Source organism: Callorhinus ursinus, unplaced genomic scaffold, assembly GCF_003265705.2.
Source record: "Callorhinus ursinus isolate GAN/ISIS: 27379988/994484 unplaced genomic scaffold, GSC_fseal_2.0 scaffold38, whole genome shotgun sequence".
Taxonomy (NCBI): domain Eukaryota; kingdom Metazoa; phylum Chordata; class Mammalia; order Carnivora; family Otariidae; genus Callorhinus; species Callorhinus ursinus.
In genome coordinates this window covers 2,987,511-3,013,262 of record NW_027397100.1, presented here as the reverse complement: position 1 = coordinate 3,013,262, position 25,752 = coordinate 2,987,511, and the positions used below count along the sequence as shown (strand labels likewise).

Here is a 25,752-nt window from a genome sequence, read left to right as displayed (position 1 = left end):
TGGAATGAATTCGAAACCACTTTTTAAACAGCTATCCCATTCTTGCTTTTTCCCAGGTCTTTTCTTCGTCTGTGGTTCTGTTCTTTGATCAGAAAGGGCAGTCGTTTGCTCCCTCTGTTTCTCATTTCTCAGGTATGGATCGCTTCCTAGGGAGCCTAGAGGGGAGGGACCTGAAAATCCAGAACAAAGAGAAGGCCTGCACACGGAAACCCACCTGAGTACTTCTCAGCCACTGAGGACTCAGCTGAAGAAGCCCCGCCTCCCCAGACAAGTTTTCCTGGCTGGGTTAGGTGCCTTTGCACATGTGGGCTCTTTCTCCAACTGTGCATTGTTTGAAGCAAGGATTATCGTCATTCCAAAAAAAAAAAAGCATGAACGCATACTAAGTGCCTGGTGCTCCGGCTCACTCTTGTATGCCCAGTGCCTGCACACTGTGGGTGCTCACCTTTCCTTCTCTGCCCCATTTGGCAGCTTTCAAGTCCCTTCTTAATTAAATGCTTTTTCACTTGACCAATAGGACTGTTCTCTTGATTCTGCGCCCGCCTCACGGGCTGCTCCTACCTAGACTTTGGCTGGTTCCTCTTCATTCCGCTGACTTTTAGAACGTGGGAATGTCTCAGAGCTTGGTCCTCTGTCCGGGTCTTTACCTACATTCACGTCCTAGGTGGTCTCTTCCAGTCTGAGCTTTAGGTAACACTCATATCCTGACGGCTCCTACATTTGTGCCTCCAGCCTGTACCTCCCCACCCATCTTCCGTATAGGTCCACCACCAATGTCGCCACAGGGGGTCTCAGAAGCACCTCACACTTGGTAAGAGCAAAACCAGACTCCCAACTTCTCCTCCCGTATCTGCTCCTCCAGCCAGCTTCAGCTTATTTGGAGTCCTTAAATGCAGTTTTTCTCTCATACCCTGTATCCAGTCCATCAGCAAATCCCCTCAGCTGTACCTCTAAACTAGTTCCAGAATACATCTTTTCCTCTGCACTGCCAAGCATCCGAGCCACCAAAGCCCATTGCCTGATTTACTGCAGTGACCTCCCAACTGCCTCCTTGCCTCTCCTTCTCCTGCTCCCCTCAGTCCACACAGAACAGCCAGTGCTCTTGGTAAAGGCCAGTCTGATAGGCCTCGCCTCTCCTCCAACCCCCCCAAATGGCCCCTTACCTTAGGAATCACAGCCTTTAAAATGGCCTGCAAGGCCCTCCATGATCTGCCCCCTGCCCCACGCTTCTGTGACCTCGCCTGCTTCAAGCCGCACTGACATCTTTGCTGGGTCTCGGCTCAAATGTCACCAACCTCATCACAAGAAGCTTCTCTGACCACCCAAATAAAAGAACCACCCTGTCCCCAGCCCCAACCCTTACAATACTGGAATCCTTGTCTCTCCATTGAGTACAAGAATGTCATTCTGCTTGCTGTTCTATTCCCAGCACCTAGTATGGTTGTGGGCACTCCAGGTGTATTTGCTGAATAAATGGATGAATGAATGTTCTATGAATAGTTAATAAAGGCACATGTCAGGATGCTACTTTTCAAAACATCAGAGTAAAATTTCTCAATCCATAATCTGACTCCATCTCCCAGGGTGCATTCAAGAAAGATAAATTGCACTCACAAAAGGTCAAATGTTCCGGGGAGGGACAGTCATATTAAAGTTGGCCCAACTGGGTCTGAGCAGAGTAATTTTTAGCTTCAAGATTCATGTTTTGAGATTTTGATGAAATGTAAATACTTAAAACTTATTTCCATGGATCTGGAATGCTTAGCTTCCACCCAAGTTTGGATTTCTTCAACAGGTTACTCAGCCATTGGAACTTTGTCCTGACACCCCTGCTCATGACAACTTTTGTTTGAAAGGAAGGTGCATCTTTCTTAATTTTCTGATGACTGTTCTGTTAGCATACAGAATTAATAACCAGACTACAGGACTTAAAAGCTAAAAAGGACTTAAAAGACTGAGGAACCATCTTTATTCAAGTACTGCACTAAACCCAAATTGCTCCACTCTCACCAGTACAAAAGGTGAAGCAAGACACTAGTTGTGGAGATGAGGGGGTGGGTGGTAGGTGCCTTTACAGTAGAAACTCTAATGGCCTACTCAATGGTTCTTAAAGTGTGGTCTGGGATCTACACTTTCAGGGGATCTGTGAGGTCAAAATGACTTTTGTGGTATTAACATATTAACTGCCTTTTTCATGCTCATTCCCCCACAAGTGTACAGAATTTTCTAGAGGTCACACGACACACAGTGTTCACAAGACGTTGAATGCAGAAGCAGATATGAGATCTAGTTGTCTATTAAGGCAAACATTAAAGAAATTTGCAAAACTGTAAAACAATGCCACTCTTCACTAAAATATTTTGTTAATTTTTCAATTAAAAATGTTAACATGTAATAAAATCATTCTAAAATCAAGTAATACACATTTTTAAAATTTGTCTTAATTTCTAATATGGCAAATATTTATAACCCACAAAAACAAAAGCTTTGGCATCCTTAATTTGTAAATGAGTTGTGAGACCAAAAGGTTTCACAACTGTTGCCTTAGGTATATGCGATAGCATTCCTTCTGTAGCATTATTAAGAAATCTCTCCGCTGGGGCGCCTGGGTGGCTCAGTCGTTAAGCGTCTGCCTTCAGCTCAGGTCATGATCCCAGGGTCCTGGGATTGAGCCCCGCATCGGGCTCCCTGCTCCGCGGGAAGCCTGCTTCTTCTCCCTCTCCCACTCTCCCTGCTTGTGTTCCTGCTCTCGCTGTCTCTGTCAAATAAATATTTACAAAAAAAAAAAAAAAATCTCTCCATTTTCAGTGTTGTGATGGCAAGGTATTGTGCCCCCTTGCTCAAACCACAACCCACAGATGTCACTAAATCCACACTACACTAGTAACTAGCAGAGATCTCCCACTACTTATGTTCAGGGCTTTTCCGGGGAATACCCTTCCCACCTCTCCCAAGTACAAATCACGTTATGTGGGAAGCCCAGACCCCACTGTCATGAACCAACTCCAGTAAGTGGGATGTTTTAGTAAAGAATTAAAGCTCATTTTGTAATCTAAATAAAAGTTAAACTTTGTTAACATGATGTTAAAATGGCGAGACAAGTTTTCACTGAATTTGATAGGAACACTTAGGATGATGGTCTGAATTAAAATACGTTATGTGGTATGTGTAAAATTCACTTTGGAGCCACCTGAAAAAGATAGGGATTCGTCCTCCAGCTGAAACAGAGGAGAGATTTTTTTTTTTCTCCACCAAACTGTGGAGGGAATTTTTGGATGGCCAACCAGAAATACAAGACACAGCATGTATAAAATTCTGTGTTGAGTTGGCTGGGGTAGGAGGGCAGTGCAAAGAGATAATATCCATCCAGAACATTTGAAACTGAGGTATGAGATCTACATCACAATGGACTGAAACATGCCACATGTGTTAAAATGCCATAGATGGAGACGATGCACTCTAGTTTCAAATATTATACCCCCTCTTTCCAACTGAAGCAGCCCGCTGCACGCTGCTTCTTACCCAAGAAACTTCACATACCAAGTGCCAGCAGGGGTTTGTTTGGTGATGGTTAACGATTCTTTTCAAACAATATAGGGCAGGCCAGCTAGTTTATTCACACTGAATCTAAACCTTAGATCTCTGGCTTAACAATAACATAAGGAACCCTGAAAGACACAATAAACTTGTGTTAAATCAGAGATGGTTCAAATCAGTCATAGAACTTCTAAGATTCTGGGCTGGCAACTACAGCACGACAAATGTTCAGTCCAGTTACAAAACGTTTCATTTTCCTGGGCCAACAAATCTTAAACAGATCTGAAAAATGCACTACTTTACAAAGCCTTTTACCATATACCCATCGCTCCCAGTCAAGTAATTACGGTTTCTTCATCTCCCAGAAACTTTTCTAAAGAAGAGGGATTTTCCTTTGATCTGCTCGCTTTGGTGCGTATGTAAGAATGCAGAGAGTAAGTTTAAAGAACGAAGATGAACGGAGATGCCAAGAAAAGTTTTTATTGCAAGCACAGTGAGCTGAAGGAGATGTCTTCTCACATAACGTGGCCGCAAGGTCTGCCATTAACTAAATCTCTCTGACAACCCTTCATTGGTTTAAAGCATATTACTTAGCTTCTTGCTATCAGGTGTACATCATTTCTGCCATGTGGGACATTTTCTTGGGAATATACAAGTAATATTCCATGTAGCCTGACAGGTCCTCAATGGTCACATCATCCACATAGACTCGAGCTTGCTCAGAACAGGAGCGGGGGGAGCCAGACAGAGTTCTGGTGTGGAGCGACTGAGAATAGTCCTCAAGCATGGATCTTCGTTCTGGGGCCAAGGGAGGGACACTCTGCAGGCCTGAAAAGGAATACACTTCCATATCATGCCATCTCTTACACTGGCACTCCTTGCCTATGCATGCACATGGCTTGCCCTGGTTTAGCTTGGAAACGGATCGAAAGTCAGAGAGATCATTGGCCTTGAGACTTGCTTGGGAGACTTGGGTAGCATCAGAGGAGTCTTCCTTCTTACTCTCTGATGGGAGCCTGGGAACCGAAGTTCTCAAAGGCTCAACGACTGCCCCTGTGGGATTAGTATCGAGAGAAGTAGAGCATTCTCCTGCAGTGAACTCTTTAGGGGTGGAAATTCCCAGCCCACTGCTGCTATCAGGGGAGTCAGTCTGGCTTTTGTGCTTGAGCTGGCTGCTGGAAGAAGAAGCTATTGTACTGCAATGTATAAACTTTGGAGGATGAAGGACAGGAGACTTAGAACGTCGACGACGCTGGGTTCTTACTGCTCCTCGTGAAGACTTCCTTGTAGACCTAAGAGGAAAACAGCGCACAAAAAGATGTTGGGACACACAGCTCTCCTAAACAGATTCTTTGTGATAGCTGGAAATTTACTTCCTCTCTTCTTGAGTCTGAGGCCCTAAGTTTCCCCCAAAGAGATGTGCCTACCTCTGTTTTCAAGCTGCCTAAGTCTGCATCTCAAAAACGTCAACATCTCCTTATTAGTAAGCTACAGAAACAGGAGAGGTAAAGGGTAGGTTCTAATTGCATTTCTCGGACCAAACAATGGGTGCAGAATACGTCCACCCCAAACCACTTGATGCTGTAAAGCCCAACTGTTGTGCTCTGTGCTCTGAACATAGCAGCTTCCATACCACTGTTTGTGGCTGGTGACGCAAATGGCCCCATGTCATGATGTCATGATTGCCACTCAGAGCAGGAGGCTTAGGATTCATTTCTATCACTAGTAACAGCTGACAAATAAATTCAGACTCCCTCAAGTTTTTATGGATATTGGGAATTACCAGACACTCTACATAACTTTTAATAAAACATTTAAATAAATAAAAGAGCTGAGCAAAGGAAAAAAAGAGAAAGAGAGAGACTCAAAACTGCCAAGCAAAACAAAACAGAAATAAAAAGAACTTTAAAAACAACAACAACAACAACTATATTTGACATTAAATCAAATGGCTGGGCCAAGCAGCAGAATAGAGCTAAGGAAAGAAATACTGAACTGGAAGATAAATCTGAATTATCTGTAACACAGTTCAGCCAATTGTAGTCTGTGGGTCAAAACTGGCTGTTTTCATACAGCCCATAGGGACTGCTCCTGTGGGCTAGCACCATGAGCCTCCCTGCGCCTGCCTTCCTGGCCAGCAGATGCGTCACACCACTGCAGTGGTCCCACACTGGTCCCATCTACAGGCTGGGGCTCTGCTGTCAGCAACCGCCAGCACCTGAGGGGTGGAATCTCAGTTCAAGAGTCTGGCTTGTGCGGGGCTCTCTGGAGGAAAGAAGGGCATGCTGGCATCTGGGTGCCATTGGGGCACAGGGTAAAACTGACTCCGGTACTGCCACCCCCCCCCCCAACCTGGCTAATCATTTCATCCTGAAACCAAGCAACTGAACACAAAATGTGTCCACCGGCCAGGATGGTGTGCATCAGGCAAATGGGGCAGGGCAGGAATTTTCTTGCTTATATACGTACCTACATAATATCCTTGAAACTCACCTCTTGGCCTCCAAAGCCTAAAATATTTACCATCTGGCCCTTTACAAAAAAAGTTTGCCTCTCCCTGACCTAAAAGGTAGTACAGAGACTTGGAGGAAACTTGGAGAAATGTAAAAGTTAAAAAAATATGTAAAATAGAATAAGAAATCTGGAGTTTCCCAAGGAAAGAATACAGAGCATGGAGGACAAGTGATTTTTGAAGAGATAAGGGCTGATAAATCTTCTGAATTGATGAAAGAGATCTACAGATAGAGGCAGCACCCTGAAACATGACAAATAAAGAGCAATTCACATGTAGACCCACTGTAGCAAAACTGCAGATTCTCCAAAACTGGAACGTCTTAAAAAAAGCCAGAGACTAGACAGATTATTCCCAAATAGAAGAACAGTAAGATTGAAGGTAGACTTTTCAACATCAATAATGAAGCCAGAAGACAATGAGTATCTTCCAGAGCTATGAGAAAATAACTCAATCTAGAACTAGGACTTCAGGCATATTAAATCAGGTGTATCTTTCAAGAACAAGGATGAAACAAAGACATTTTCAGATAAATGAAAGTATATTTACAATAGAACATGATGTTATACAAGGAGGGGGCATCATTCAAATTCATTCTATGGGGAGTTCTACAAGAGATCCTATTTACTAACAACAGACCTTTGCTAAAGGAATTTCTGAAGAAAGTACTTTAGAAAGAAAGAAAGGTATCCTATATGGAAGGTCTGAGATGCAAGAATGGTGAAAAGAAACTGTAAATGAGATAGACAAACACTGTTTATTTAAATAATAAGCGAGAAAACTAAAATATTGGGCAACTACACATGGAAGTCAGGAGGTCTGAGTAAAAAAATTGTACAGAGGGTTAAAATACCGCTGATGCTTGAACAAGAAGGGTTTGAAGGGCCCACTTACATGCGTGGATTTTCTACAGTACTTGCAAATGTAATTTTTCTTCCTGATTTTCTTAATGTTTTTTCTATCTTATTGTAAGAATACACTATATAATACATAAGACATATAAAATATGTGTAAATTGACTGTTTATGGTATCTGTAAGGCTTCTGGTCAACAGTGGGCTACTAGTAGCAAAGTCTGGGCAAGTCAAAAGTTACATATGGATTTCTGACCTACACAGATGTTAGCACCCCTAACCCTCCTGTAGTTCAAGGGTCACTGGAATAACTTTTGTCTTTGTTAATAAGCACGTACAGTGGAATTTCAAGGCTAACTACTAAAAGAATAGAAACACAGCATATAATTTCCAAGCCAGAAGGAAAAGTGGTGGTGGGGGGAAAAACCCATTTCAAACCATTTTTTAAAATGAGGGAGAAGAAGAGGGAAGGTAGGAAGAGTAGAACAAACAAACAAATAACCAACACAAAGAAGTAGGACAAACAGCATAAAGTAAAATGGCAGAAACAAGTCTAAATATATCAATCAATAATCAAAATAAATGTAAATGCACTGAACTCACTTTAAAAAAATTATCAGAATGAGTAAAACAAAATAAGCCATATATATTTATGAGACACATCTAAAATTTTAAAACACACAATGGTTGAAAATAAAAGATAAAAAAAATACAACAGGCAAATACCAACCACAAAACAACTGGATTAACTATAGCAATTCTGGAAAAAAACAGACTTTAAGACAAGAGCCATTATGAGGAATTAAGAATGTCACTTACATCATTAAAAATCTCAATTCATTAGGAAGAAAACATTCTAAACTGGTATGAACCTAGACTGTATAAACCGAACAAAATGGCTTCAAAATACATAAAATAAAAACATGGAACTTAAAGGGAAAACAAACAAATTCACTCCCATAGGGAAGATTTCAACATACATCTCTCAATTGATAGATTGAAAAAAAAATTATTGAAAAAAAGACTCAAATAATACATTTAAAAGCTTGATTTAATAGACATAAAGAAACCCAAGAATGATTAGAGAAGACTCAGTCTTCTCAAACACACATAGGACATTTATAAAAACTGACTATGAACCAAGCCACACAGCAAGTCTCTATCAATTGAAAAGAATGGCTCATCTCTAATCATTGTGTTTGGGGTTCTGTATCTAACATAGTCTTTTCTGGATACTCAGCAAAGTCCAATAGTAATTTAAAATATTGGGATAAAAATCATCTGCAGTAAGAAGCTCTTACCCATGCCAACTGTCTTTAGGTGCACATGAGGTTTTCGGTTTGGTATCATCTGCTGATGTTCTGACTGATGCTCTGACATTTGTGCCTTCTCCAACAGACAGAGATGCTATGGACCTGAAGAAAACAACGACGTTTACTGCTTACAGAAAACTGAAAGGAGGAAAACTTACTACTCTCACCAACTCAAACACAATTTGTATTAATACCTTTCTCTGTCGTTTAAGTTTCTCAAAAAATTGCTCACCTTTTAGAGAAAATTTTCCTCCAAAACCAAATTTAGGGGATCCTTAAAAGCCCATGGTTGTAGAATCATAAGCCAAAGAGTAATTCTGAAGTATGACCAGCAGCAGGATATAAATAGACTTTTAGGCTGTTTATCTGGGGCAGATAAGGCCTTACGTCCACAGAGAACCCTAATGACACTGACCACTTATTTTGTGTGGGCAAATCAGAGCCATGAGAACTAAGTTGAGGAGCAAAAAATTCAGGAGACTCATTCTAACTTGAAAATGAGTATTTCTGACAACTAATAAACTTGGAATATTACTGGAAGTTAAATCATTGCAATTTAAAATTACAGAAGTAATACAGGTTTCCCAGGAAAGATGAAAAAATTTGAGAGGAAAAAAAGAACGTCTATAATCTCACAACCCAGAGATTTACAACATTAATATTTTGGTATAAATCCTTCCAGATCTTTTCAATATATACATATACACACACACTGGGCTCCTACTATACATGCTGTGGTATAACAATCCTTTAGAAAGAAACAGTTTCTTTCTAAAGAAGTAAAAGGATGCTCACTGAAATTAATTTAAAATAAAAAGTAACAGGAATAACCTAAATGTCCAGTAGAAAATAGAAAATACTACATTATATAAATGATGACACATCTATTCAATGGAATATTAGGACTTTATTAAAAATTAAGTGTACAAAGAACTTGAATAACACAAGAGAATGCTTATAACATTAAGAGAAAACAACATTAGATAAACAACTATACATATATTATGATCTCAACTATGTCAAAAAACTGTATGGTGTTAAGTATAGATGGTCTGGATTGTTAACAGCAGGTATGGTAAATTGAGATTTTTACTTCCTTTTTGTTTCTGTGAATTTTTCTATAATAAGCATGTATTATCTTATAATCAGATAAAAAGGATTATGTTGTTTTCTAATAAATAAATAGAGATTTATCCTGATAAGACAAATACCATTGGGAATGGAAACCTGTTGAACAGGATCACGCTAAATTCCTGGCAAGGCTTGGTTTGTTTATGAGTCAGTACCTCAGATGTCCCATTTGTAAATCAGCAACAATATGAAACAACTAGAACCATATGATACATTACACAAGTCTTATTCTGCTTAGTCATGGTAATGACTCACCCCCTCTACTCTTACTCGGTTTTCTCAAATGTTCTCCACTGCTCCTTCCCCTTCTACAATTTTACTCCCAGCAGATCACAGACTTGACAAAGATGCAATATCAGACCATAACTTGTATGGTCAGATATTAAATCTTCAAAGGTGTTGTTGTTTTTGATGTTCCAGGTATTTTTAGGGGTATGGAAGTAGCTTAATTTTATGTTCCAACTTATTAAAACACCAGGAAAGAAATCTGTGTATGAAGAGTTACTCATATGAATTTATATACATTAAGGGATTTATCTGTATACGTGTATGTGTATACACATTCCTAGCATTTTCCTGACTAAAAAAATTATTTCTATACCAGAAATCACAAAGGAATGTGACTATAATCTGGAACTATTTCTCTGCTTTGTTTTTATTTCCCAAAATGACTTAAAAATTACTGATCAATTTAAATGGCAATATGACCATATGAGAAAAGCCCCTGGGAGGAGAATATATTTATTTGAAGTATCATGGAAGCAAATGGGAGCACTATTAACAGTTCCTGTGCAAACCCATTAGTATAAATCTTCTCACCTGGTAGACCAAAAAAAAAAAGTACTAGCAATAAACAAACAGCTATAGCAACAACTATTTAATTTTTACTATGTGCCAAGTACTGTGTACAACTCTTCATGTTGTCTTCAAGAGCACAGGTTCTGGAGGCAAACTGGGTTCAAATCCTTACTCTACCACTTCTCACCAATGTGACCCTTAGCAAGTGACTTAATTCATCTGTAGCTCATCTGTAAACCGGAATAACCATAGTACCTATCTTCTAAGTTGGTAGTGAGAATTAAATAATGTGTACAGATACCTAAGCCAGTGTCTAGGGCATAGAAAGTGAGTAATAAATCTCAGTGATTATTACTTGTTGTGAAGTGTTCTACTCTGAGCTCCTAGGGTTTATTTTCCATTCATGGAAAGAAATATTCCTATATCTATCAAAGATTTGAGATTTCTTCTGGCCTGGGGTGAAGAATGGGGATGAAAAGAGTCCTGCACAGAACATTTTGCAAAGGGCGAAATATTAACATGCAGACAGCAGCTGGTCTGCAGGTGCTCTAATTAGTTTGGCTAAAGGGTCCAAGATTATTGATCTCAGTGACAGAACCCTAATGAATAGAGGTTTCCATAGTGATAGACTCAGCAATCAGAGCATATGAAATCGAGAATGTCTGTGGATTTCTATGGAGCCAATTCACTTTTAGGGAAAAACACTGTGATTCCCTAGAGATGCATGAGGAAATTCCTGATGGGACACTGCTTGGTAATTTTGATTCAAGAGCGAGGTGGGGAACCCTCCTCAAAACTAAGGGAAACCAAAACACCCAACTTGGGAGTACAAATGAGTTGCTACTTTTCAAAATTTAACATTAAGAGTTTCTTTTATAAGTAAAATAATGCTGTGCACAATTTGGTAGAATGTCACACTATTAACATTTTAATCTTTTATTAATAATGAGAAATTTTAGAAGAGAATGAGATCTTCTTCAGTGGAAAAGGCTATTTAAATCTAGTAAACAATTCCCAAATAATATATTATATATTTAATTACCCTGATGCATCCACTCTTAATTTCTTGAAAGCAGTTTGTAGACTCTCCTCTTCTCCATCCTTGGCTTCAGATTTCATTGTGAAAGTTTTTACACTACTATGGATGTTGCCGTTAATACTAAAAAATAAAAATAAAATGAGCAAAGTGAAAACAGAGAGGTTCAAAAGTATACCTTTTGTTAAAATCTATATTCCTGATACTATTACTACTTGTTAACGGGAAAAAAGCAAATTTCTATTTCTAAAAGAAATTTTCAGTGCAAACAGTTGGGGACTGTAGGTTTTATTTCTTAAGAAAAGACAAATGAAATGATATAGAAACATGTATTGTAACAGATTTTTTTTATTGAAGTATAATTGACATGTTATATTAGTTTCAGATGTACAACAACGTGATTCAACAATTGTGTATCTTAATTATTATGGATAGAATTTAAACTGTCCAAATACTTGATGCCAATATCCTATTACACAGCTTTGGAAACGAGATCACCTGAAATCTATGTTTAAGTATACCTTTTAACAGGAGGTAAAAATTTGTCCAGTTGTAGAGGTCTAGAAACCTACAGACAAAATGACCTTCGTACCAAAAATAAAAGGAAAAAGCTCTGATCCTTTAAAATGATACTGAGTATTTGTGTAGTCCAACCCTAACAATTCCCGTTAAGTATAACTTCATGACAAGATAGCATTTCTCTAAAGCAACCCTGACCCAGATATCAATATTCACATAAATATTCATACTCAGATATCAGATGTTACCATTGTTAAAGCAGGATTACAAATATGTTTCAATGATTACTCATTATTCCACACTCTTACCAATATGGTTGATACCTCAATTTTTTTTCGCTTTTAATTATTTTAATTATTATACAAGATAGAAAATAAATGAACTATGCATGCAACTTTAAAAGATAAATAGAACAAACCTTGCCAAAAGAAAAAGGTGGAAAGTAAATATATATATAAATTATTTTTCTGTAGATGCACCTTTAAATGATCTCCACTTAACCAGTTCAATGAAACTTCTCCATTCTTCCACCTTGGTTTTTATATTTAAACAAAGAAAAGGGGAACAGGGGCCAATCAAAGCAGTAAGAGACATAACAGAGAAGCAGAGAAGTCTGTCAATAAATCCTTTGAAATCTAGTTTTCTGATTGTTTTCACTAAGGTAATAAATTAGTTAACATCAAATCTGAACAAAAAATAAGTCAGTATCTATGAACATATCACAGGGACTCAGAAAGAAAAAAGATAAAACAAAAAATAGAAGATGGCAGATTTGGGAAGCAAAGGATTAACTTTACCTTTTCCTTATTTCTAACTTGCTAACCCCATCTAACCCCCTTCCCCCCGCCCCTCCAGGCACTCTCAGAAGGAGCAGTGCCTCTCTGTGGACCCTTCTAACTTCTCTGATTCCTTATCTGCTCATTTCTCAGGGGCGAGTTTGAGGTTATTGTGAGACCTCTAATATTCCAAAGGGTGTCATAATATGTTTGATATCATGTAAGCATATAGTACCAGTGGCAGAATAAAGAAGGAATTAACACTATTCGTTTCATTTATTTGTTCACTTACATGTAGAAGATATTTTAGGCAGATCTCTCCGGCAAACACTGAAAACAGTCTCCAAAGAATTTAGCTAGCTTTTACTGCAACTTCTTAAATCAAAAAATCCGAACACACTCCCCACATATATCTTGCTGATTTATTTAACCAGTACATGAACTTGAGGAAACATTATTAATTCCATATTTTGCTGGTTTCTAATGCTTTTGGATTTAGAGGGGGATCCTCCCCCAGATACATATTAATGTCCTATTTATCTGGGGAGAGAGGTGAGCAAAGACCACATATCCTAATATTTTTGAAGCTCCACAGCACCTAAAGAGTGCTACTGTAAATTATAAACAAATTCTTCCTGCTGGCAGAACTAAAGTTTGGCTTATAGTTTTCCTCAATTACTTTAGGACCAGTCAAATGCTCAAACTATTTGCCCTTACAGAGTTAAACAATCTGAAGACAGTCTCCCCATCCCTGAAGACCCTACACAAACCCTTTTCCAGGACTCTCTGGAAATCAGTACATATGCATCTAAATATACACTGCTGAATTCCATAGACAGAAATTCATTCCATCCACAAATATTTACAGAATTCCTACCATGTGCTTTAGCACTAGACTGGATGTTAGGGATAGAAGAATAAACCTGACACATACGAGGACTGTGAACCCTATTCCTGTAAGAACTGGAGTCTCATTCCTGCCCTAACACTGTGCTAAGAAGTTTTGCACCCAGATATGTAATTTTTAATTATATAGTCCTAACTTAATGCACTGCAGGTGACCTCTAGATGTTTATACAAACTTAGTTAACATTCTTGTTGACACACCAAAAGATCTATTATTTGAAAACCAAAATAGACCAAAATAAAAACTGGCTATAGACTAAAACTTTAGGAATGAAGTTCTGTCTAGACTATTTTCAGACTTCCAATATTCTGATTACACACCTTTTCCCTCGGTTATATTAACCCAGGGAAAAGGCGAGTCTTAGACATGACCTTAAGAGCTAAATCAGAGCATGTTTGTAATTAATTACAACAGACTTATTATGCTCCTCTGTATTCCTGGCTTCCCATTCACTCAAATCAAGAGCTGTACAACTAACTCTGGGAAACATATAATTGGTTTGCCCTTTTTCATTGATATTAAATTTGTGGAGACATTTCTTGCCATTTTCACTGCACTGACTTCTTGAAAATGGAACAATTCCCAAAAAGATGAAAGTTTAAAAGCCCATTAGAAGTTACTTTGTATTGTTTTAAGTTAAATCACAAGGGGCAATTTATCTTTGCCTCGGATTTTCCCAACCTTTCAAAAATGACAAGTAAAATTCTACTAAGTTCCTCCATCAAAAGGGCAAATTCCTGGTTTTCTCTGAGTTTCAACGAATAGCATGTGTCACAATCTTATTTATATCTTGTAGTTTTAACCATGACCTCTTTTAATCTCAAGCCTAGATCCAAATTTCCAGGACCCTGAAAAGACCTGAGATCGATCAATAAAGGATCCCCGCGTAAGCGTGTCATCACAATGTTAAAAGATTTAGAAACTTTCCCAGCCTCCTAGGAAGCGAGGAGTGCGGGAAAGAAAGCCCTGCCCTGCAACCCCCTAAAACACAAACAAGTCTAGTCTAGGTTGAAACTATCGGTCCCCAGACCAAAACACATTCACATCTCTCTCTACACACTCTCTCACTCCCTACACTCTCGATGTAGAGCTAAAGCACCGCGTTAATTCTACCCCCCCCCCCAATCTGGATCGGTTGCAATTAAACGAGAAAAGGTCAGAATGGGGGGGGGGGGGCGGGTTTACTCAGGGAGTGGAGAGCTGTTAAGGCCCCAGCTCTGCCCGTCCGGGGTCTCCAGCTGGAAAGGTGCCTCTGCTGGATGCTCCCCCGGCCAGAATGAGAGACTGAAGTTGTGCCCATGCAGGAGAAGGCGGGAGCGGAGCCGAAGAGGCAGCCAACGAGGCTGGGGCTCGGAAACAAGAAGGAAAGGGCGGGAAGGGGCAAAGGGCGGCCAAGGAAGGCGAAAAGGGGAAGCAACAGCCGGGCAGGAGCGGGCGGAGGGGCGGGACGCGGCGGGGACCGCGGGGTCGCGGGGTCGCGGGAAGGGAAAAGAGAGCGGAGCTTGGGCCGACCCAGGCCGCGGCTGCCGAGGGGGCGCGGAGAGGCCCAGGCCCGGCCCAGGCAGTCAGCGCCGGGGGACGACGCGACGAGAGGCGGACGGGCCCAGGAGAAGCCGCCCGAGGCCAGGCCGGGCCGGCAGGTCGAAACGCGATGCCACGGCCTACCCCTGTCACGTCAAGGCACTCACCTCCTCGCAGCTGGGGCGCTCCGGGAATCCAGTCCCGTCAGTTCAGGTCGTCTCTCCCGGATCGCAGCGCCTGACTGACCCGGATCCAAACCCGCGGAGGGGTCAGCCCGCGCCTCCGAAGTCGCACTGCGCCTGCGTCACTCAGCCACGCGCCCCGCCCCCTGCTCCTGCTCCTCCCACCCCAGTGACTCGGCAGCGCGGCAGGCGGTGGCTGCGCAGGCGCGGGGCATCGGCCTTGCCCCTCGAAAGCCCTGTACCGCCCCTCTCGGAAGCACGTGCGTCTACGTCATTTCCTGTTATTCTCCTCGCTTAGTCCTCGGTCCTCCGTGGGTTCGCTCGGGACCGGCGTTTGGGGCGTGTCCGCTTCCTCTCTGTCAGGTGAGTGAGTAGGAGCTGTTCTTCGCAGTCGCCCGGCCGCCTCACTTCCCAAGGTCTCCCTGGGCCTGGTGCTCGCCCTGGAGTCACCATGGCAACGGAAATTCCGGGGACCGAGGCCGGGGTGGGGGAATCTTCGCGGCACCGGAGCCCCGCTGAGCTCTTGGCCCGAGTCTCCTTGGTGCGAAGGAACCGGACGGCCTGCACCATCTCCAGAGCTCGGACGCAAGCCCTCGTTTCCTGGCCTGCAGAGACGCGGGAGAGGTTATCAATCACGGCCAGGGCCATGAATGTGAGGCCGGAATTGGAATGGCTGTAATGCCTCTGTTTGACTTGAGACGGCTGTTTTTACCTGTCCGGGCCACAGTTTCTCCAGCTGTTCAGTGAGGAAGTGGACTGTATCAGCGAATCTCGTTTTTTTTTTCAGGCACGGACTCCTTGGAAAGTCTAGTGAGAACTCGACGGAGAAATGCACATACGCACTAAATTTTGCAAAATGGCTTATGGCAGTTCACCTAACTAGGTGATTTTAAGGGATCTTTCTATTTGTAGGACTCTGACAGTTGCTCAGATGAAAGGCAGAGAAGGGGTGATGTGTGCAGCAGTTGCAAACCCCCCCCCCCCCCCCCCCCCCCCCCCCCCCGCCATCACCGGGAGTGGTTCTGCTGAAGTAGCTGTGCTTCTCCGCACTCACCGTGCCCCGGTTAAACGTTCGTACTTCTCCGAGCTTTGTGGAAAAGATAGCTTTCCTTAATAGAAGGAAGAGTTGGCTAGAGTTGGTTCTGGCCCTACACTAGGGTGAGGGTTGTTACCTAAGCCAAAACTGGACCCTCCCATCCCCCCCCCCATACTCAGGTATAGTCAACCTAACTAGATAGGCTGCTGGAAATAGTTTAGTCTGTCCAACTTAACTACAGCCAGACCTTGGAATGCCTGACCCATGTCTGGGAGTGGAATCTACATGTCATTGTATAAGGATGTTAAACATAAAGCATGTAGTGGGCCCTGGGTAAAACATTTTAAGTTCTCCTTGTTCCTACCAAAGGCTCATTAACTGACAGGGGATGAAAAAAATCTGTTAATTGTGAAGTTCCAACATCAAACCTAATAATGCTAATAATAATGGCAGCAATGTGTGTGTTTTCTCATGTGATATTCTTGTGACTTTATACAGTTTACAGATGAGGATGCCTGGGACTCAGATGTTAGATCCCTTGTTCTAGCTCCCCTTGTCCTGTCACCCAGTGCTAGTTAAGTGACTGAGTCAGGATTTAATCTGTCTCAAAAGCCTGTCCATCTACTGCTGCCCATTTCTCAACATCTCTTAGAAAAGAATAAAAAAGAGGAAAATATGGTGCATTTTTTTCTCAGGAGTTACAAAGTGAGTTATATCAAGACTTAAATATGTGTTATTAAGCTGTCATTTGAAAATACTGCTTCAGATAAAATTCTCACATACTTGAGGGCAAGGACTATATCTAGATCCGTAACGAATCCCCAAAGCCTAACGATTCCTGGAGGCTAGTAGGTACTAAATACAGTTTTGGTGAAGTCTTCATTCTACCTTACTTCCTTCCATTATGGCATTAAGTACTAACAACCAAAAATTTTTTAAGTGCTTCATGTAAGCATATCTCCATCATAAAGTCAGATGCTTTCTGAGACTGGCTCATTACTCAGGGAATAGCTGGAAGGCAAGAACCTCTGGGGAATACCTCTGAAGTCCGTTAACTCACACCACCTGCTGTGGCCTGAAATTTCAAGTCATCACAGACAGGCCTGGCTCACTGGTACCTCATGACAGAATGAGATAGAGAAGCTACTTAAAACGTGATCTGAGGGAACAAAAAGCCAGATAGGCCTCCTATGTTAGCAACACGGGGTCTTCCCAGTCATGGAAAAAGCCCCGAAATTATGTGCAGACTTTCTGTATTTAGGAAATTGGCTGGGTTTTAACTTAATGCGCATAGTAATGTCATTTCATCAGAAAGTTATGGTAGCTGTAAAATCCTTTAGCAGTACTTCCTATTCCATGTATCTTATAACTGATTGAACACAGGAGACTTCATTTCATCAAATTATACTGCAAAAACAATATACATGGGAATATAACTGATTTAAAAAAAATAACTTTGAAGAAGACAAGTTCAAAACCTTTAAAAAAATTTATTTTCCCAACCATGTGGCTGCCATCCTACCAGCTGGTAATCTGGAATAGTCGTCTTAAGGATTTTAAGGCTCAGAAACATTATTCCTTACCTTGATACAATTTTGAAAATGACTTTGGAGTAGACGGTGGTGATTATAACGATCAACAAGGATTGTCTCACTTAATCTTCGTAGCCAACTTGCAAAGCAGTTGCTTTTATTTTGTCCATTTTACAGCTGAGTATACTAAGGATCAGAGCAGTTAGATAACTTACCAAGGCTACACAGCTTGTAAGTGCCAGAATTGGGATTCAGATCTAAGCCATCTGACTCTACACTTATCTTGCTGGCCACTGAGGCCACTTTTCTTAGCCTTTACCCATCTTCCCCTTAACACACCCTAACTAGATCAGGCGTACTTGCTTTCACCGGAAATACACTGGGCTTGAGGAAATGTGCTGCTGAGGAAATGTGCTGCCTAGTGTGTGGGACTCTGTTCCAGCTGCCCTTGACTTGCCTGTTCCTGAACTTACCAGGCACATTTCCCTCTCAGGCCTTTTGTATTTGATGTTCCCTCTGCTTGGAACGTTGTTTACCCACAACTCTCCTCTTCACTGAAGTCTCTGCTCATATCGGTTCCCCATCAGGGCCTTTCCTGGCTACCCCAGAAGCCCCCTTCATCTGTATCCCTTGAACTGGCTTTATTTTTCATTATAGCACTTGCCACTACCTGACAATATATATTCATTACCACTCCCCTCACTAGAAGTGAGCTGAGAACAGACTTTGTCTCTTTTGTTTATCACTACTTTTCTCATTGACTCCTAGATGATATTTCCCACCGTTTAGCACTCTGAAAAAATGGATGTGTCTTATAATTGACAGCTGTATCCTGGTAGCATGTGTTTTTTTTCTTGATTATACCTACAATAAATGGGGAGTCTTTAAAACAGTGGTGTCTTAGAGTTGATGAAAATACAGTCTATCCTCAGGGCCCAAACTCTTGCCTGGCACAGAGTTGGCACTCAGTAATTACTTGTCAAGTGAGAGCACTGAACGTTCACTATGTGCCAGAAACTATTTAAATATTTTTAATCCCCCACCATTATCCTATTATGAAATACTTCTGTTATCAAAGCAGTGTGGTAGTGGGGAGTAAATATGTGGTGTCCTTTTGGAAGTCTGGGAGAGGGAAGAGAGCTTCGTCCTGGTTTCTGCCGTGGGACTGCAGTGTGTCAGGTTTCCTTGCTTGTCCTCAGTTCCTACTCTTCTTTCCACAGACTTTAGTGAATACCTGCTGCTTGCCCAGTGCTGTGTATAAGTGGGGGCACAGGATGCCCTATGGGCACCCAGAAGGGTTGCCTAGCCCTGTCTGGAGGTGCAGGGGGATGTCTCAGACAAGGCTTCCTGAGGAGGTTCTGTCTAAACTTGAAAGTCAGACATTGATCTGGGAAGTGGTAAAGGACAAAGATGAGACTGGAGAGGGCCCAAGCCAATTCAAGGAGAGAGTCGTGTTAAATAGCTTGCGTTTCGTCCATGAGTAAAATAGTGATATACCAGTGGACCACTTCTAGCACTCTGGCAGCCTCTTAGAAAGTAGATGAGGAAGGAGGGGAATGTAAGAGAGGCCTGTTTGAAGACATTTGAATTAATGTAAATAAAGGCCAGAACTGCAACAGTGACTGAAGGGGGTAAAGGCACCTAAGGGGCCACAGCATCTAAGATAGCGGGACTTGGCGGGGCATGCTGGTCAGAGGTGTCTGGCCTGAGTGAATGAGTGGCCAGTAGGTGGCACCATTCACCAGGGAGAGAAATCCAGGAAGCCAGTGAGTTTGGGGAATTGGGGAGTTTAGTTTTGGGCATCAGGAGTTGGAAGTGCAGGTGATAGCAGGAATCCCATCATGAAGGGTCTTCATCTTAGAGACTGTATCAGGGGGTTTATTTTCAGAATTGTGGGGACTGTGGAAGAGAAGAGAAATGACCATTTTACTTTAGAACAATTACTGTGGTTAGAGCCTGGATGGCACAGTGATCTGGGCCTGAGTTGGCAGTGATCTAAAGAGCAGGTGGTCATAGGCCTGGAGAGCAGGGTAGCAGATTGAAAGTTTAATACATCGGGCTTCGGTGAGAGATTAAATGTGAACAGGATGGACAGTGAGCGAAAGTGGATGATGAAAATTTGCTTTCTGGTTTGAGCCACTGATTAGGTATTGTTACCTATTTCTAATGTCACCCTACTGAATCCTATAGGCAGTGAACAGATGGAGAACAACATTTAAATTGGGGATAATAATAAAAGCTCATACTCTTACAGCTCTTACTGTGTCCCCGCAAATTCAGTCTCATCCTCTCAACAGTCTCATGAGAGTACCATTATCAGCTTCATTTTCCAGATGAGGTAACTGACAGAGAAGTACAGTAACCTGTCTGAGGTCACACAGCTAGGAAGTGGTGTGGCTGGAATTTGAACCAAGGCAGTCTGGCTGAAGGCTGCTCTCACTGCCTGCCTGGAGTGAGATGCCTCTAAATGAGGAGCTGAGTTTAGACACACTGAACTTGGGAGATCTGTGGGGCAGCCCCGTGGACCTATCCAAGGCACAGGAAGATACATGGGGCTGGGTGGGGACAGCCTGGACCTTATGTTCTGACTGTTGGATCCTGATGATGTATTACTTATGCAAAACAACAACTGGAAATGTAAAGAGCCCCTGCTCCAAGGCTGTTGAGCTAAGCCTTTAGGTACTCATACTTACTCTATCTGGCAGTTCACAATAGCTGCTTTGAGTTTTTCAATTTGGGTTAAGTCTTGATAAGTCTTCAACTTACTCTACATTTGAACTGTTATATCATGGTTTCCTGGCTCAGCCTAACTCCAAGAATTCTTTCCTTGCCCTTCATGGTCTCTTAACCAATCTTCCCTCTCAAGCGTTGACATTTAGCTATAATTTGTCAAGGTATTTCTTCATTCTCTGCTTATACACTCATGAGTGTCTAATTCTGCCCGAGGGAAAAAGAAAAGATTTCACCAGAAAGGTGCACCTGTGTCCTCAGAAGCCGTTGGATATGAGGTCTTACTCTGTGTCCTTTCCTCTTGGCCCGGCTCTATAGCCATTCCTTCCCCTTCTCTCTGAGATCAGTCTCTACTTTGACACCACTTTGGTTCCCATCTTGCCCCTGCTCTCAGGGGACTCACACCATTTTTCCATACATGCAAACACATATGGTACCTTTTCGCATCCTTTAAAATACAAAAACAATGGGCGAAAACCTAAACCCACAAAGTCCCCTTCTATCCAGATCCCCCCCTAAAGCTGTCCTTTCCTCCCCCTTAAAACCATAGTATCTCTACTACTTCAATTTTCTCTCTCCTCAGCCCACTGCGCACTGTAGCCTAACTTCCATCCCCACGGAAACACATCTTGCTGAGGTCACAAGTAACTTCCTTGTTGCTGCATCTAGTGGCCTCTTTCTCAGTTCTTTTTTTTTTTAATTTTTTTATTGTTATGTTAATCACCATATATTACATCATTTGTTTTTGATGTAGTGTTCCATGATTCATTGTTTGTTCATAACACCCAGTGCTCCATGCAGAATGTGCCCTCTTTAATACCCATCACCAGGCTAACCCATCCCCCTACCCTCCTCCCCTCTAGAACCCTCAGTTTGTTTTTCAGAGTCCATCATCTCTCATGGTTCGTCTCCCCCTCTGACTTACTCCCCTTCATTCTTCCTCTCCTGCTATCTTCTTCTTTTTCTTTTTTCTTAAAATATGTTGCATTATTTGTTTCAGAAGTACAGATCTGTGATTCAACAGTCTTCCACAATTCACAGCGCTCGCCGTAGCACATACCCTCCCCAATGTCTATCACCCAGCCACCCCATCCCTCCCACCCCCAACCACTCCAGTAACACTCAGTTTGTTCCTGAGATTAAGAATTCCTCATATCAGTGAGGTAATATGATACATGTCTTTCTCTGATTGACTTATTTCACTCAGCATAACACCCTCCAGTTTCATCCATGTCGTTGCAAATGGCAAGATCTCATTCCTTTTGATGGCTGCATAATATTCCATTGTGTATATATACCACATCTTCTTTGTCCGTTCATCTGTCGATGGACATCTTGGCTCTTTCCACAGTTTGGCTCTTGTGGACATTGCTGCTATAAACATTGGGGTGCACGTACCCCTTCGGGGCCCTACATTTGTATCTTTGTGGTAAATACCCAGTAGTGCAATTGCTGGATCGAATGGTAGCTCTAATTTCAACTGTTTGAGGAACCTCCATACTGTTTTCCAGAGTGGTTGCACCAGCTTGCATTCCCACCAACAGTGTAGGAGGGTTCCCCTTTCTCCACATCCCCGCCAACATCTGTTGTTCCCTGACTTGTTAATTTTAGCCATTCTGACTGGTGTGAGGTGGTATCTCATGGAGGTTTTGATTTGGATTTCCCTGATGCCAAGCGACGTTGAGCACTTTTTCATGTGCCTGTTGGCCATTTGGATGTCTTCTTTGGAAAAATGTCTCTTGATGTCTTCTGCCCATTTCTTGATTGGATTATTTGTTCTTTGGGTGTTGAGTTTGAGAAGTTCTTTATAGATTTGGGATACTAGCCCTTTATCTGATATGTCATTTGCAAATATTTTCTCCCATTCTGTCGGTTGTCTTTTGGTTTTGTGGACTGTTTCTTTTGCTGTGCAAAAGCTTTTTATCTTGATGAAATCCCAATAGTTCATTTTTGCCCTGGTTTCCCGTGCCTTTGGCGATGTTTCTAGGAAGAAGTTGCTGCGGCTGAGGTCGAAGAGGTTGCTACCTGTGTTCTCCTTTAGGATGTTGATGGACTCCTGTCTCACGTTTAGGTCTTTCAACCATTTGGAGTCTATTTTTGTGTGTGGTGTAAGGAAATGGTCCAGTTTCATTCTTCTGCATGTGGCTGTCCAATTTTCCCAACACCATTTGTTGAAGAGACTGTCTTTTTTCCATTGGACATTCTTTCCTGCTTTGTCAAAGATAAGTTGACCACAGAGTTGAGGGTCCATTTCTGGGCTCTCGATTCTGTTCCATTGATCTATGCGTCTGTTTTTGTGCCAGTACCATACTGTCTTGATGATGACAGCTTTGTAATAGAGCTGGAAGTCCGGAATTGTGATGCCGCCAGCTTTGCTTTTCTTTTTCAACATTCCTCTGGCTATTCAGGGTCTCTTCTGGTTCCATACAAATTTTAGGATTATTTGTTCCATTTCTTTGAAAAAAGTGGATGGTATTTTGATGGGGAGTGCATTGAATGCGTAGCTTGCTCTAGGTAGCATTGACATCTTCACAATGTTGGTTCTCCCAATCCATGAGCATGGAACGTTTTTCCATTTCTTTGTGTCTTCAATTTCTTTCCTGAGTATTTTATAGTTTTCTGAGTACAGATCCTTTGCCTCTTTGGTTAAATTGATTCCTAGGTATCTTATGGTTTTGGGTGCAATTGTGAATGGGATCGACTCCTTGATTTGTCTCTCTTCTGTCTTGTTGTTGGTGTATAGGAATGCCACTGATTTCTGTGCATTGATTTTTATAGCCTGCTACTTGACTGAATTCCTGTATGAGTTCTAGCAGTTTTGGGGTGGAGTCTTTTGGGTTTTCCACGTACAGTATCATATCATCTGCAAAGAGTGAGAGTTTGACTTCCTCTTTGCCGATTTGGATGCCTTTGATTTCTTTTTGTTGTCTGATTGCTGTGGCTAGGACTTCTAATACTATGTTGAATAGCAGTGGTGAGAGTGGACATCCCTGCCGTGTTCCTGACCTTAGGGGAAAAGCATTGAGAATGATATTCGCTGTAGGTTTTTCATAGATGGCTTTTATGATATTGAGGTATGTACCCTCTATCCCTATACTCTGAAGAGTTTTGATCAAGAAAGGATGCTGTACTTTGTCAAATGCTTTTTCTGCATCTATTGAGAAGTTCATAGGATTCTTGTTCTTTCTTTTGTGAACGTATTGTATCACGTTGATTGATTTGCGGATGTTGAACCAGCCTTGCAGCCCAGGGATAAATCCCACTTGGTCGTGGTGAATAATCCTTTTAATGTACTGTTGGATCCTATTGGCTAGTATTTTGGTGAGAATTTTTGCATCCATGTTCATCAAGGATATTGGTCTGTAATTCTCCTTTTTGATGGGGTCTTTGTCTGGTTTTGGGATCAAGGTAATGCTGGCCTCATAAAATGAATTTGGAAGTTTTCCTTCCATTTCTATTTCTTGGAACAGTTTCAGGAGAATAGGTATTAATTCTTCTTTAAATGTCTGATAGAATTCCCCTGGGAAGCCATCTGGCCCTGGGCTTTTGTTTCTTGGGAGATTTTTGATGACTGCTTCAATTTCCTTAGTGGTTATAGGTCTGTTCAGGTTTTCTATTTCTTCCTGGTTCAATTTTGGTAGTTGATACATCTCTAGGAATGCACCCATTTCTTCCAGGTTATCTAATTTGCTGGCATAGAGTTGCTCATAATATGTTCTTATAATTGTTTGTATTTCTTTGGTGTTGGTTGTGATCTCTCCTCTTTCATTCATGATTTTGTTGATTTGGGTCATTTCTCTTTTCTTTTTGATCAGTCTGGCCAGGGGTTTATCAATCTTGTTAATTCTTTCAAAGAACCAGCTCCTAGTTTCGTTGATCTGTTCTACTGTTCTTTTGGTTTCTAGTTCATTGATTTCTGCTCTGATCTTTATTATTTCTCTTCTCCTGCTGGGTTTAGGCTTTATTTGCTGTTCTTTCTCCAGCTCCTTTAGGTGTAGGGTTAGGTTGTGTATTTGAGACCTTTCTTGTTTCTTGAGAAAGGCTTGTATTGCTATATACTTTCCTCTCAGGACTGCCTTTGCTGTATCCCAAAGATTTTGGACAGTTGTGTTTTCATTTTCATTGGTTTCCATGAATTCTTTTAATTCTTCTTTAATTTCCTGGTTGACCCATTCATTCTTTAGTAGGATGCTCTTTAGCCTCCATGTATTTGAGTTCTTTCTGACTTTCCTCTTGTGATTGAGTTCTAGTTTCAAAGCATTGTGGTCTGAAAATATGCAGGGAATGATCCCAATCTTTTGGTACCGGTTGAGACCTGATTTGTGACCTAGGATGTGATCAATTCTGGAGAATGTTCCATGGGCACTAGAGAAGAATGTGTATTCCGTTGCCTTGGGATGGAATGTTCTGAATATGTCTGTGAAGTCCATTTGGTCCAGTGTGTCATTTAAAGTCTTTATTTCCTTGTTGATCTTTTGCTTAGATGATCTGTCCATTTCAGTCAGGGGGGTGTTAAAGTCCCCCACTATTATTGTATTGTTGTCAATGTGTTTCTTCGATTTTGTTATTAATTGCCTTATATAATTGGCTGCTCCCATGTTCGGGGCATAGATATTTACAATTGTTAGATCTTCTTGTTGGATAGACCCTTTAATTAGGATATAGTGTCCTTCCTCATCTCTTATTACAGTCTTTGTTTTAAAATCTAATTTGTCTGATATAAGGATTGCCACCCCAGCTTTCTTTTGGTGTCCATTAGCATGGTAAATGGTTTTCCACCCCCTCACTTTCAATCTGGGGGTGTCTTTGGGTCTAAAATGAGTCTCTTGCAGACAGCATATGGATGGGTCTTGTTTTTTAATCCAATCTGATAGCCTGTGTCTTTTGATTGGGGCATTGAGCCCATTTACATTCAGGGTAACTATTGAAAGGTATGAATTTAGTGCCATTGTATTGCCTGTAAGGTGACTGTTACTGTATGTTGTCTGTGTTCCTTTCTGATCTTTGCTGCTTTTAGGCTCTCTCTTTGCTTAGAGGACCCCTTTCAATATTTCTTGGAGGGCTGGTTTTGTGTTTGCAAATTCCTTTAGTTTTTGTTTGTTCTGGAAGCTTTTTATCTCTCCTTCTATTTTCAATGACAGCCTAGCTGGATATAGTATTCTTGGCTGCATATTTTTCTCGTTTAGTGCTCTGAAGATATCTTGCCAGTCCTTTCTGGCCTGCCAGGTCTCTGTGGATAGGTCTGTTGCCAATCTAATGTTTCTACCATTGTAGGTTACATATCTCTTCTCCCGAGCTGCTTTCAGGATTTTCTCTTTGTCTCTGAGACTCGTAAGTTTTACTATTAGATGTCGGGGTGTTGACCTATT

At 41.5% G+C, this 25,752-nt stretch overlaps 2 protein-coding genes across 7 annotated transcripts in view; one reads left to right on the top strand and one right to left on the bottom strand.

Annotated features, from left to right (window-relative positions):
• Positions 1-4,001: 4,001 nt before the first annotated feature.
• On the bottom strand, positions 4,002-15,228 carry OSER1 (oxidative stress responsive serine rich 1). 2 transcript variants are annotated; one of them, XM_025875653.2, is made up of 4 exons: positions 15,071-15,228; positions 11,187-11,303; positions 8,204-8,317; positions 4,002-4,829 (listed from the first exon to the last, which is right to left on the bottom strand). In XM_025875653.2, exons 2-4 carry the CDS (start codon positions 11,261-11,263, stop codon positions 4,142-4,144), a joined length of 879 nt encoding a protein of 292 aa, XP_025731438.1. In that variant the 5' UTR covers positions 11,264-11,303; positions 15,071-15,228; the 3' UTR covers positions 4,002-4,141. The 2 variants fall into 2 exon arrangements, with proteins under 2 accessions (XP_025731438.1, XP_025731439.1); XM_025875654.2 differs by lacking the exon at positions 15,071-15,228 and adding an exon at positions 12,497-12,634.
• Positions 15,229-15,336: 108 nt separating this feature from the next.
• GDAP1L1 (ganglioside induced differentiation associated protein 1 like 1) overlaps positions 15,337-25,752 on the top strand; it is a 59,566-nt gene continuing 49,150 nt past the window's right edge. Inside the window, exons 1-2 of one of the 5 annotated variants that reach the window (XM_073880376.1) lie at positions 15,337-15,448; positions 15,873-15,968. In XM_073880376.1, the coding sequence (XP_073736477.1) occupies positions 15,949-15,968 (20 nt within the window). In that variant the 5' untranslated portion in view covers positions 15,337-15,448; positions 15,873-15,948. The other 4 variants (XM_073880381.1, XM_073880377.1, XM_073880382.1 and 1 more) reach the window with 4 other exon arrangements.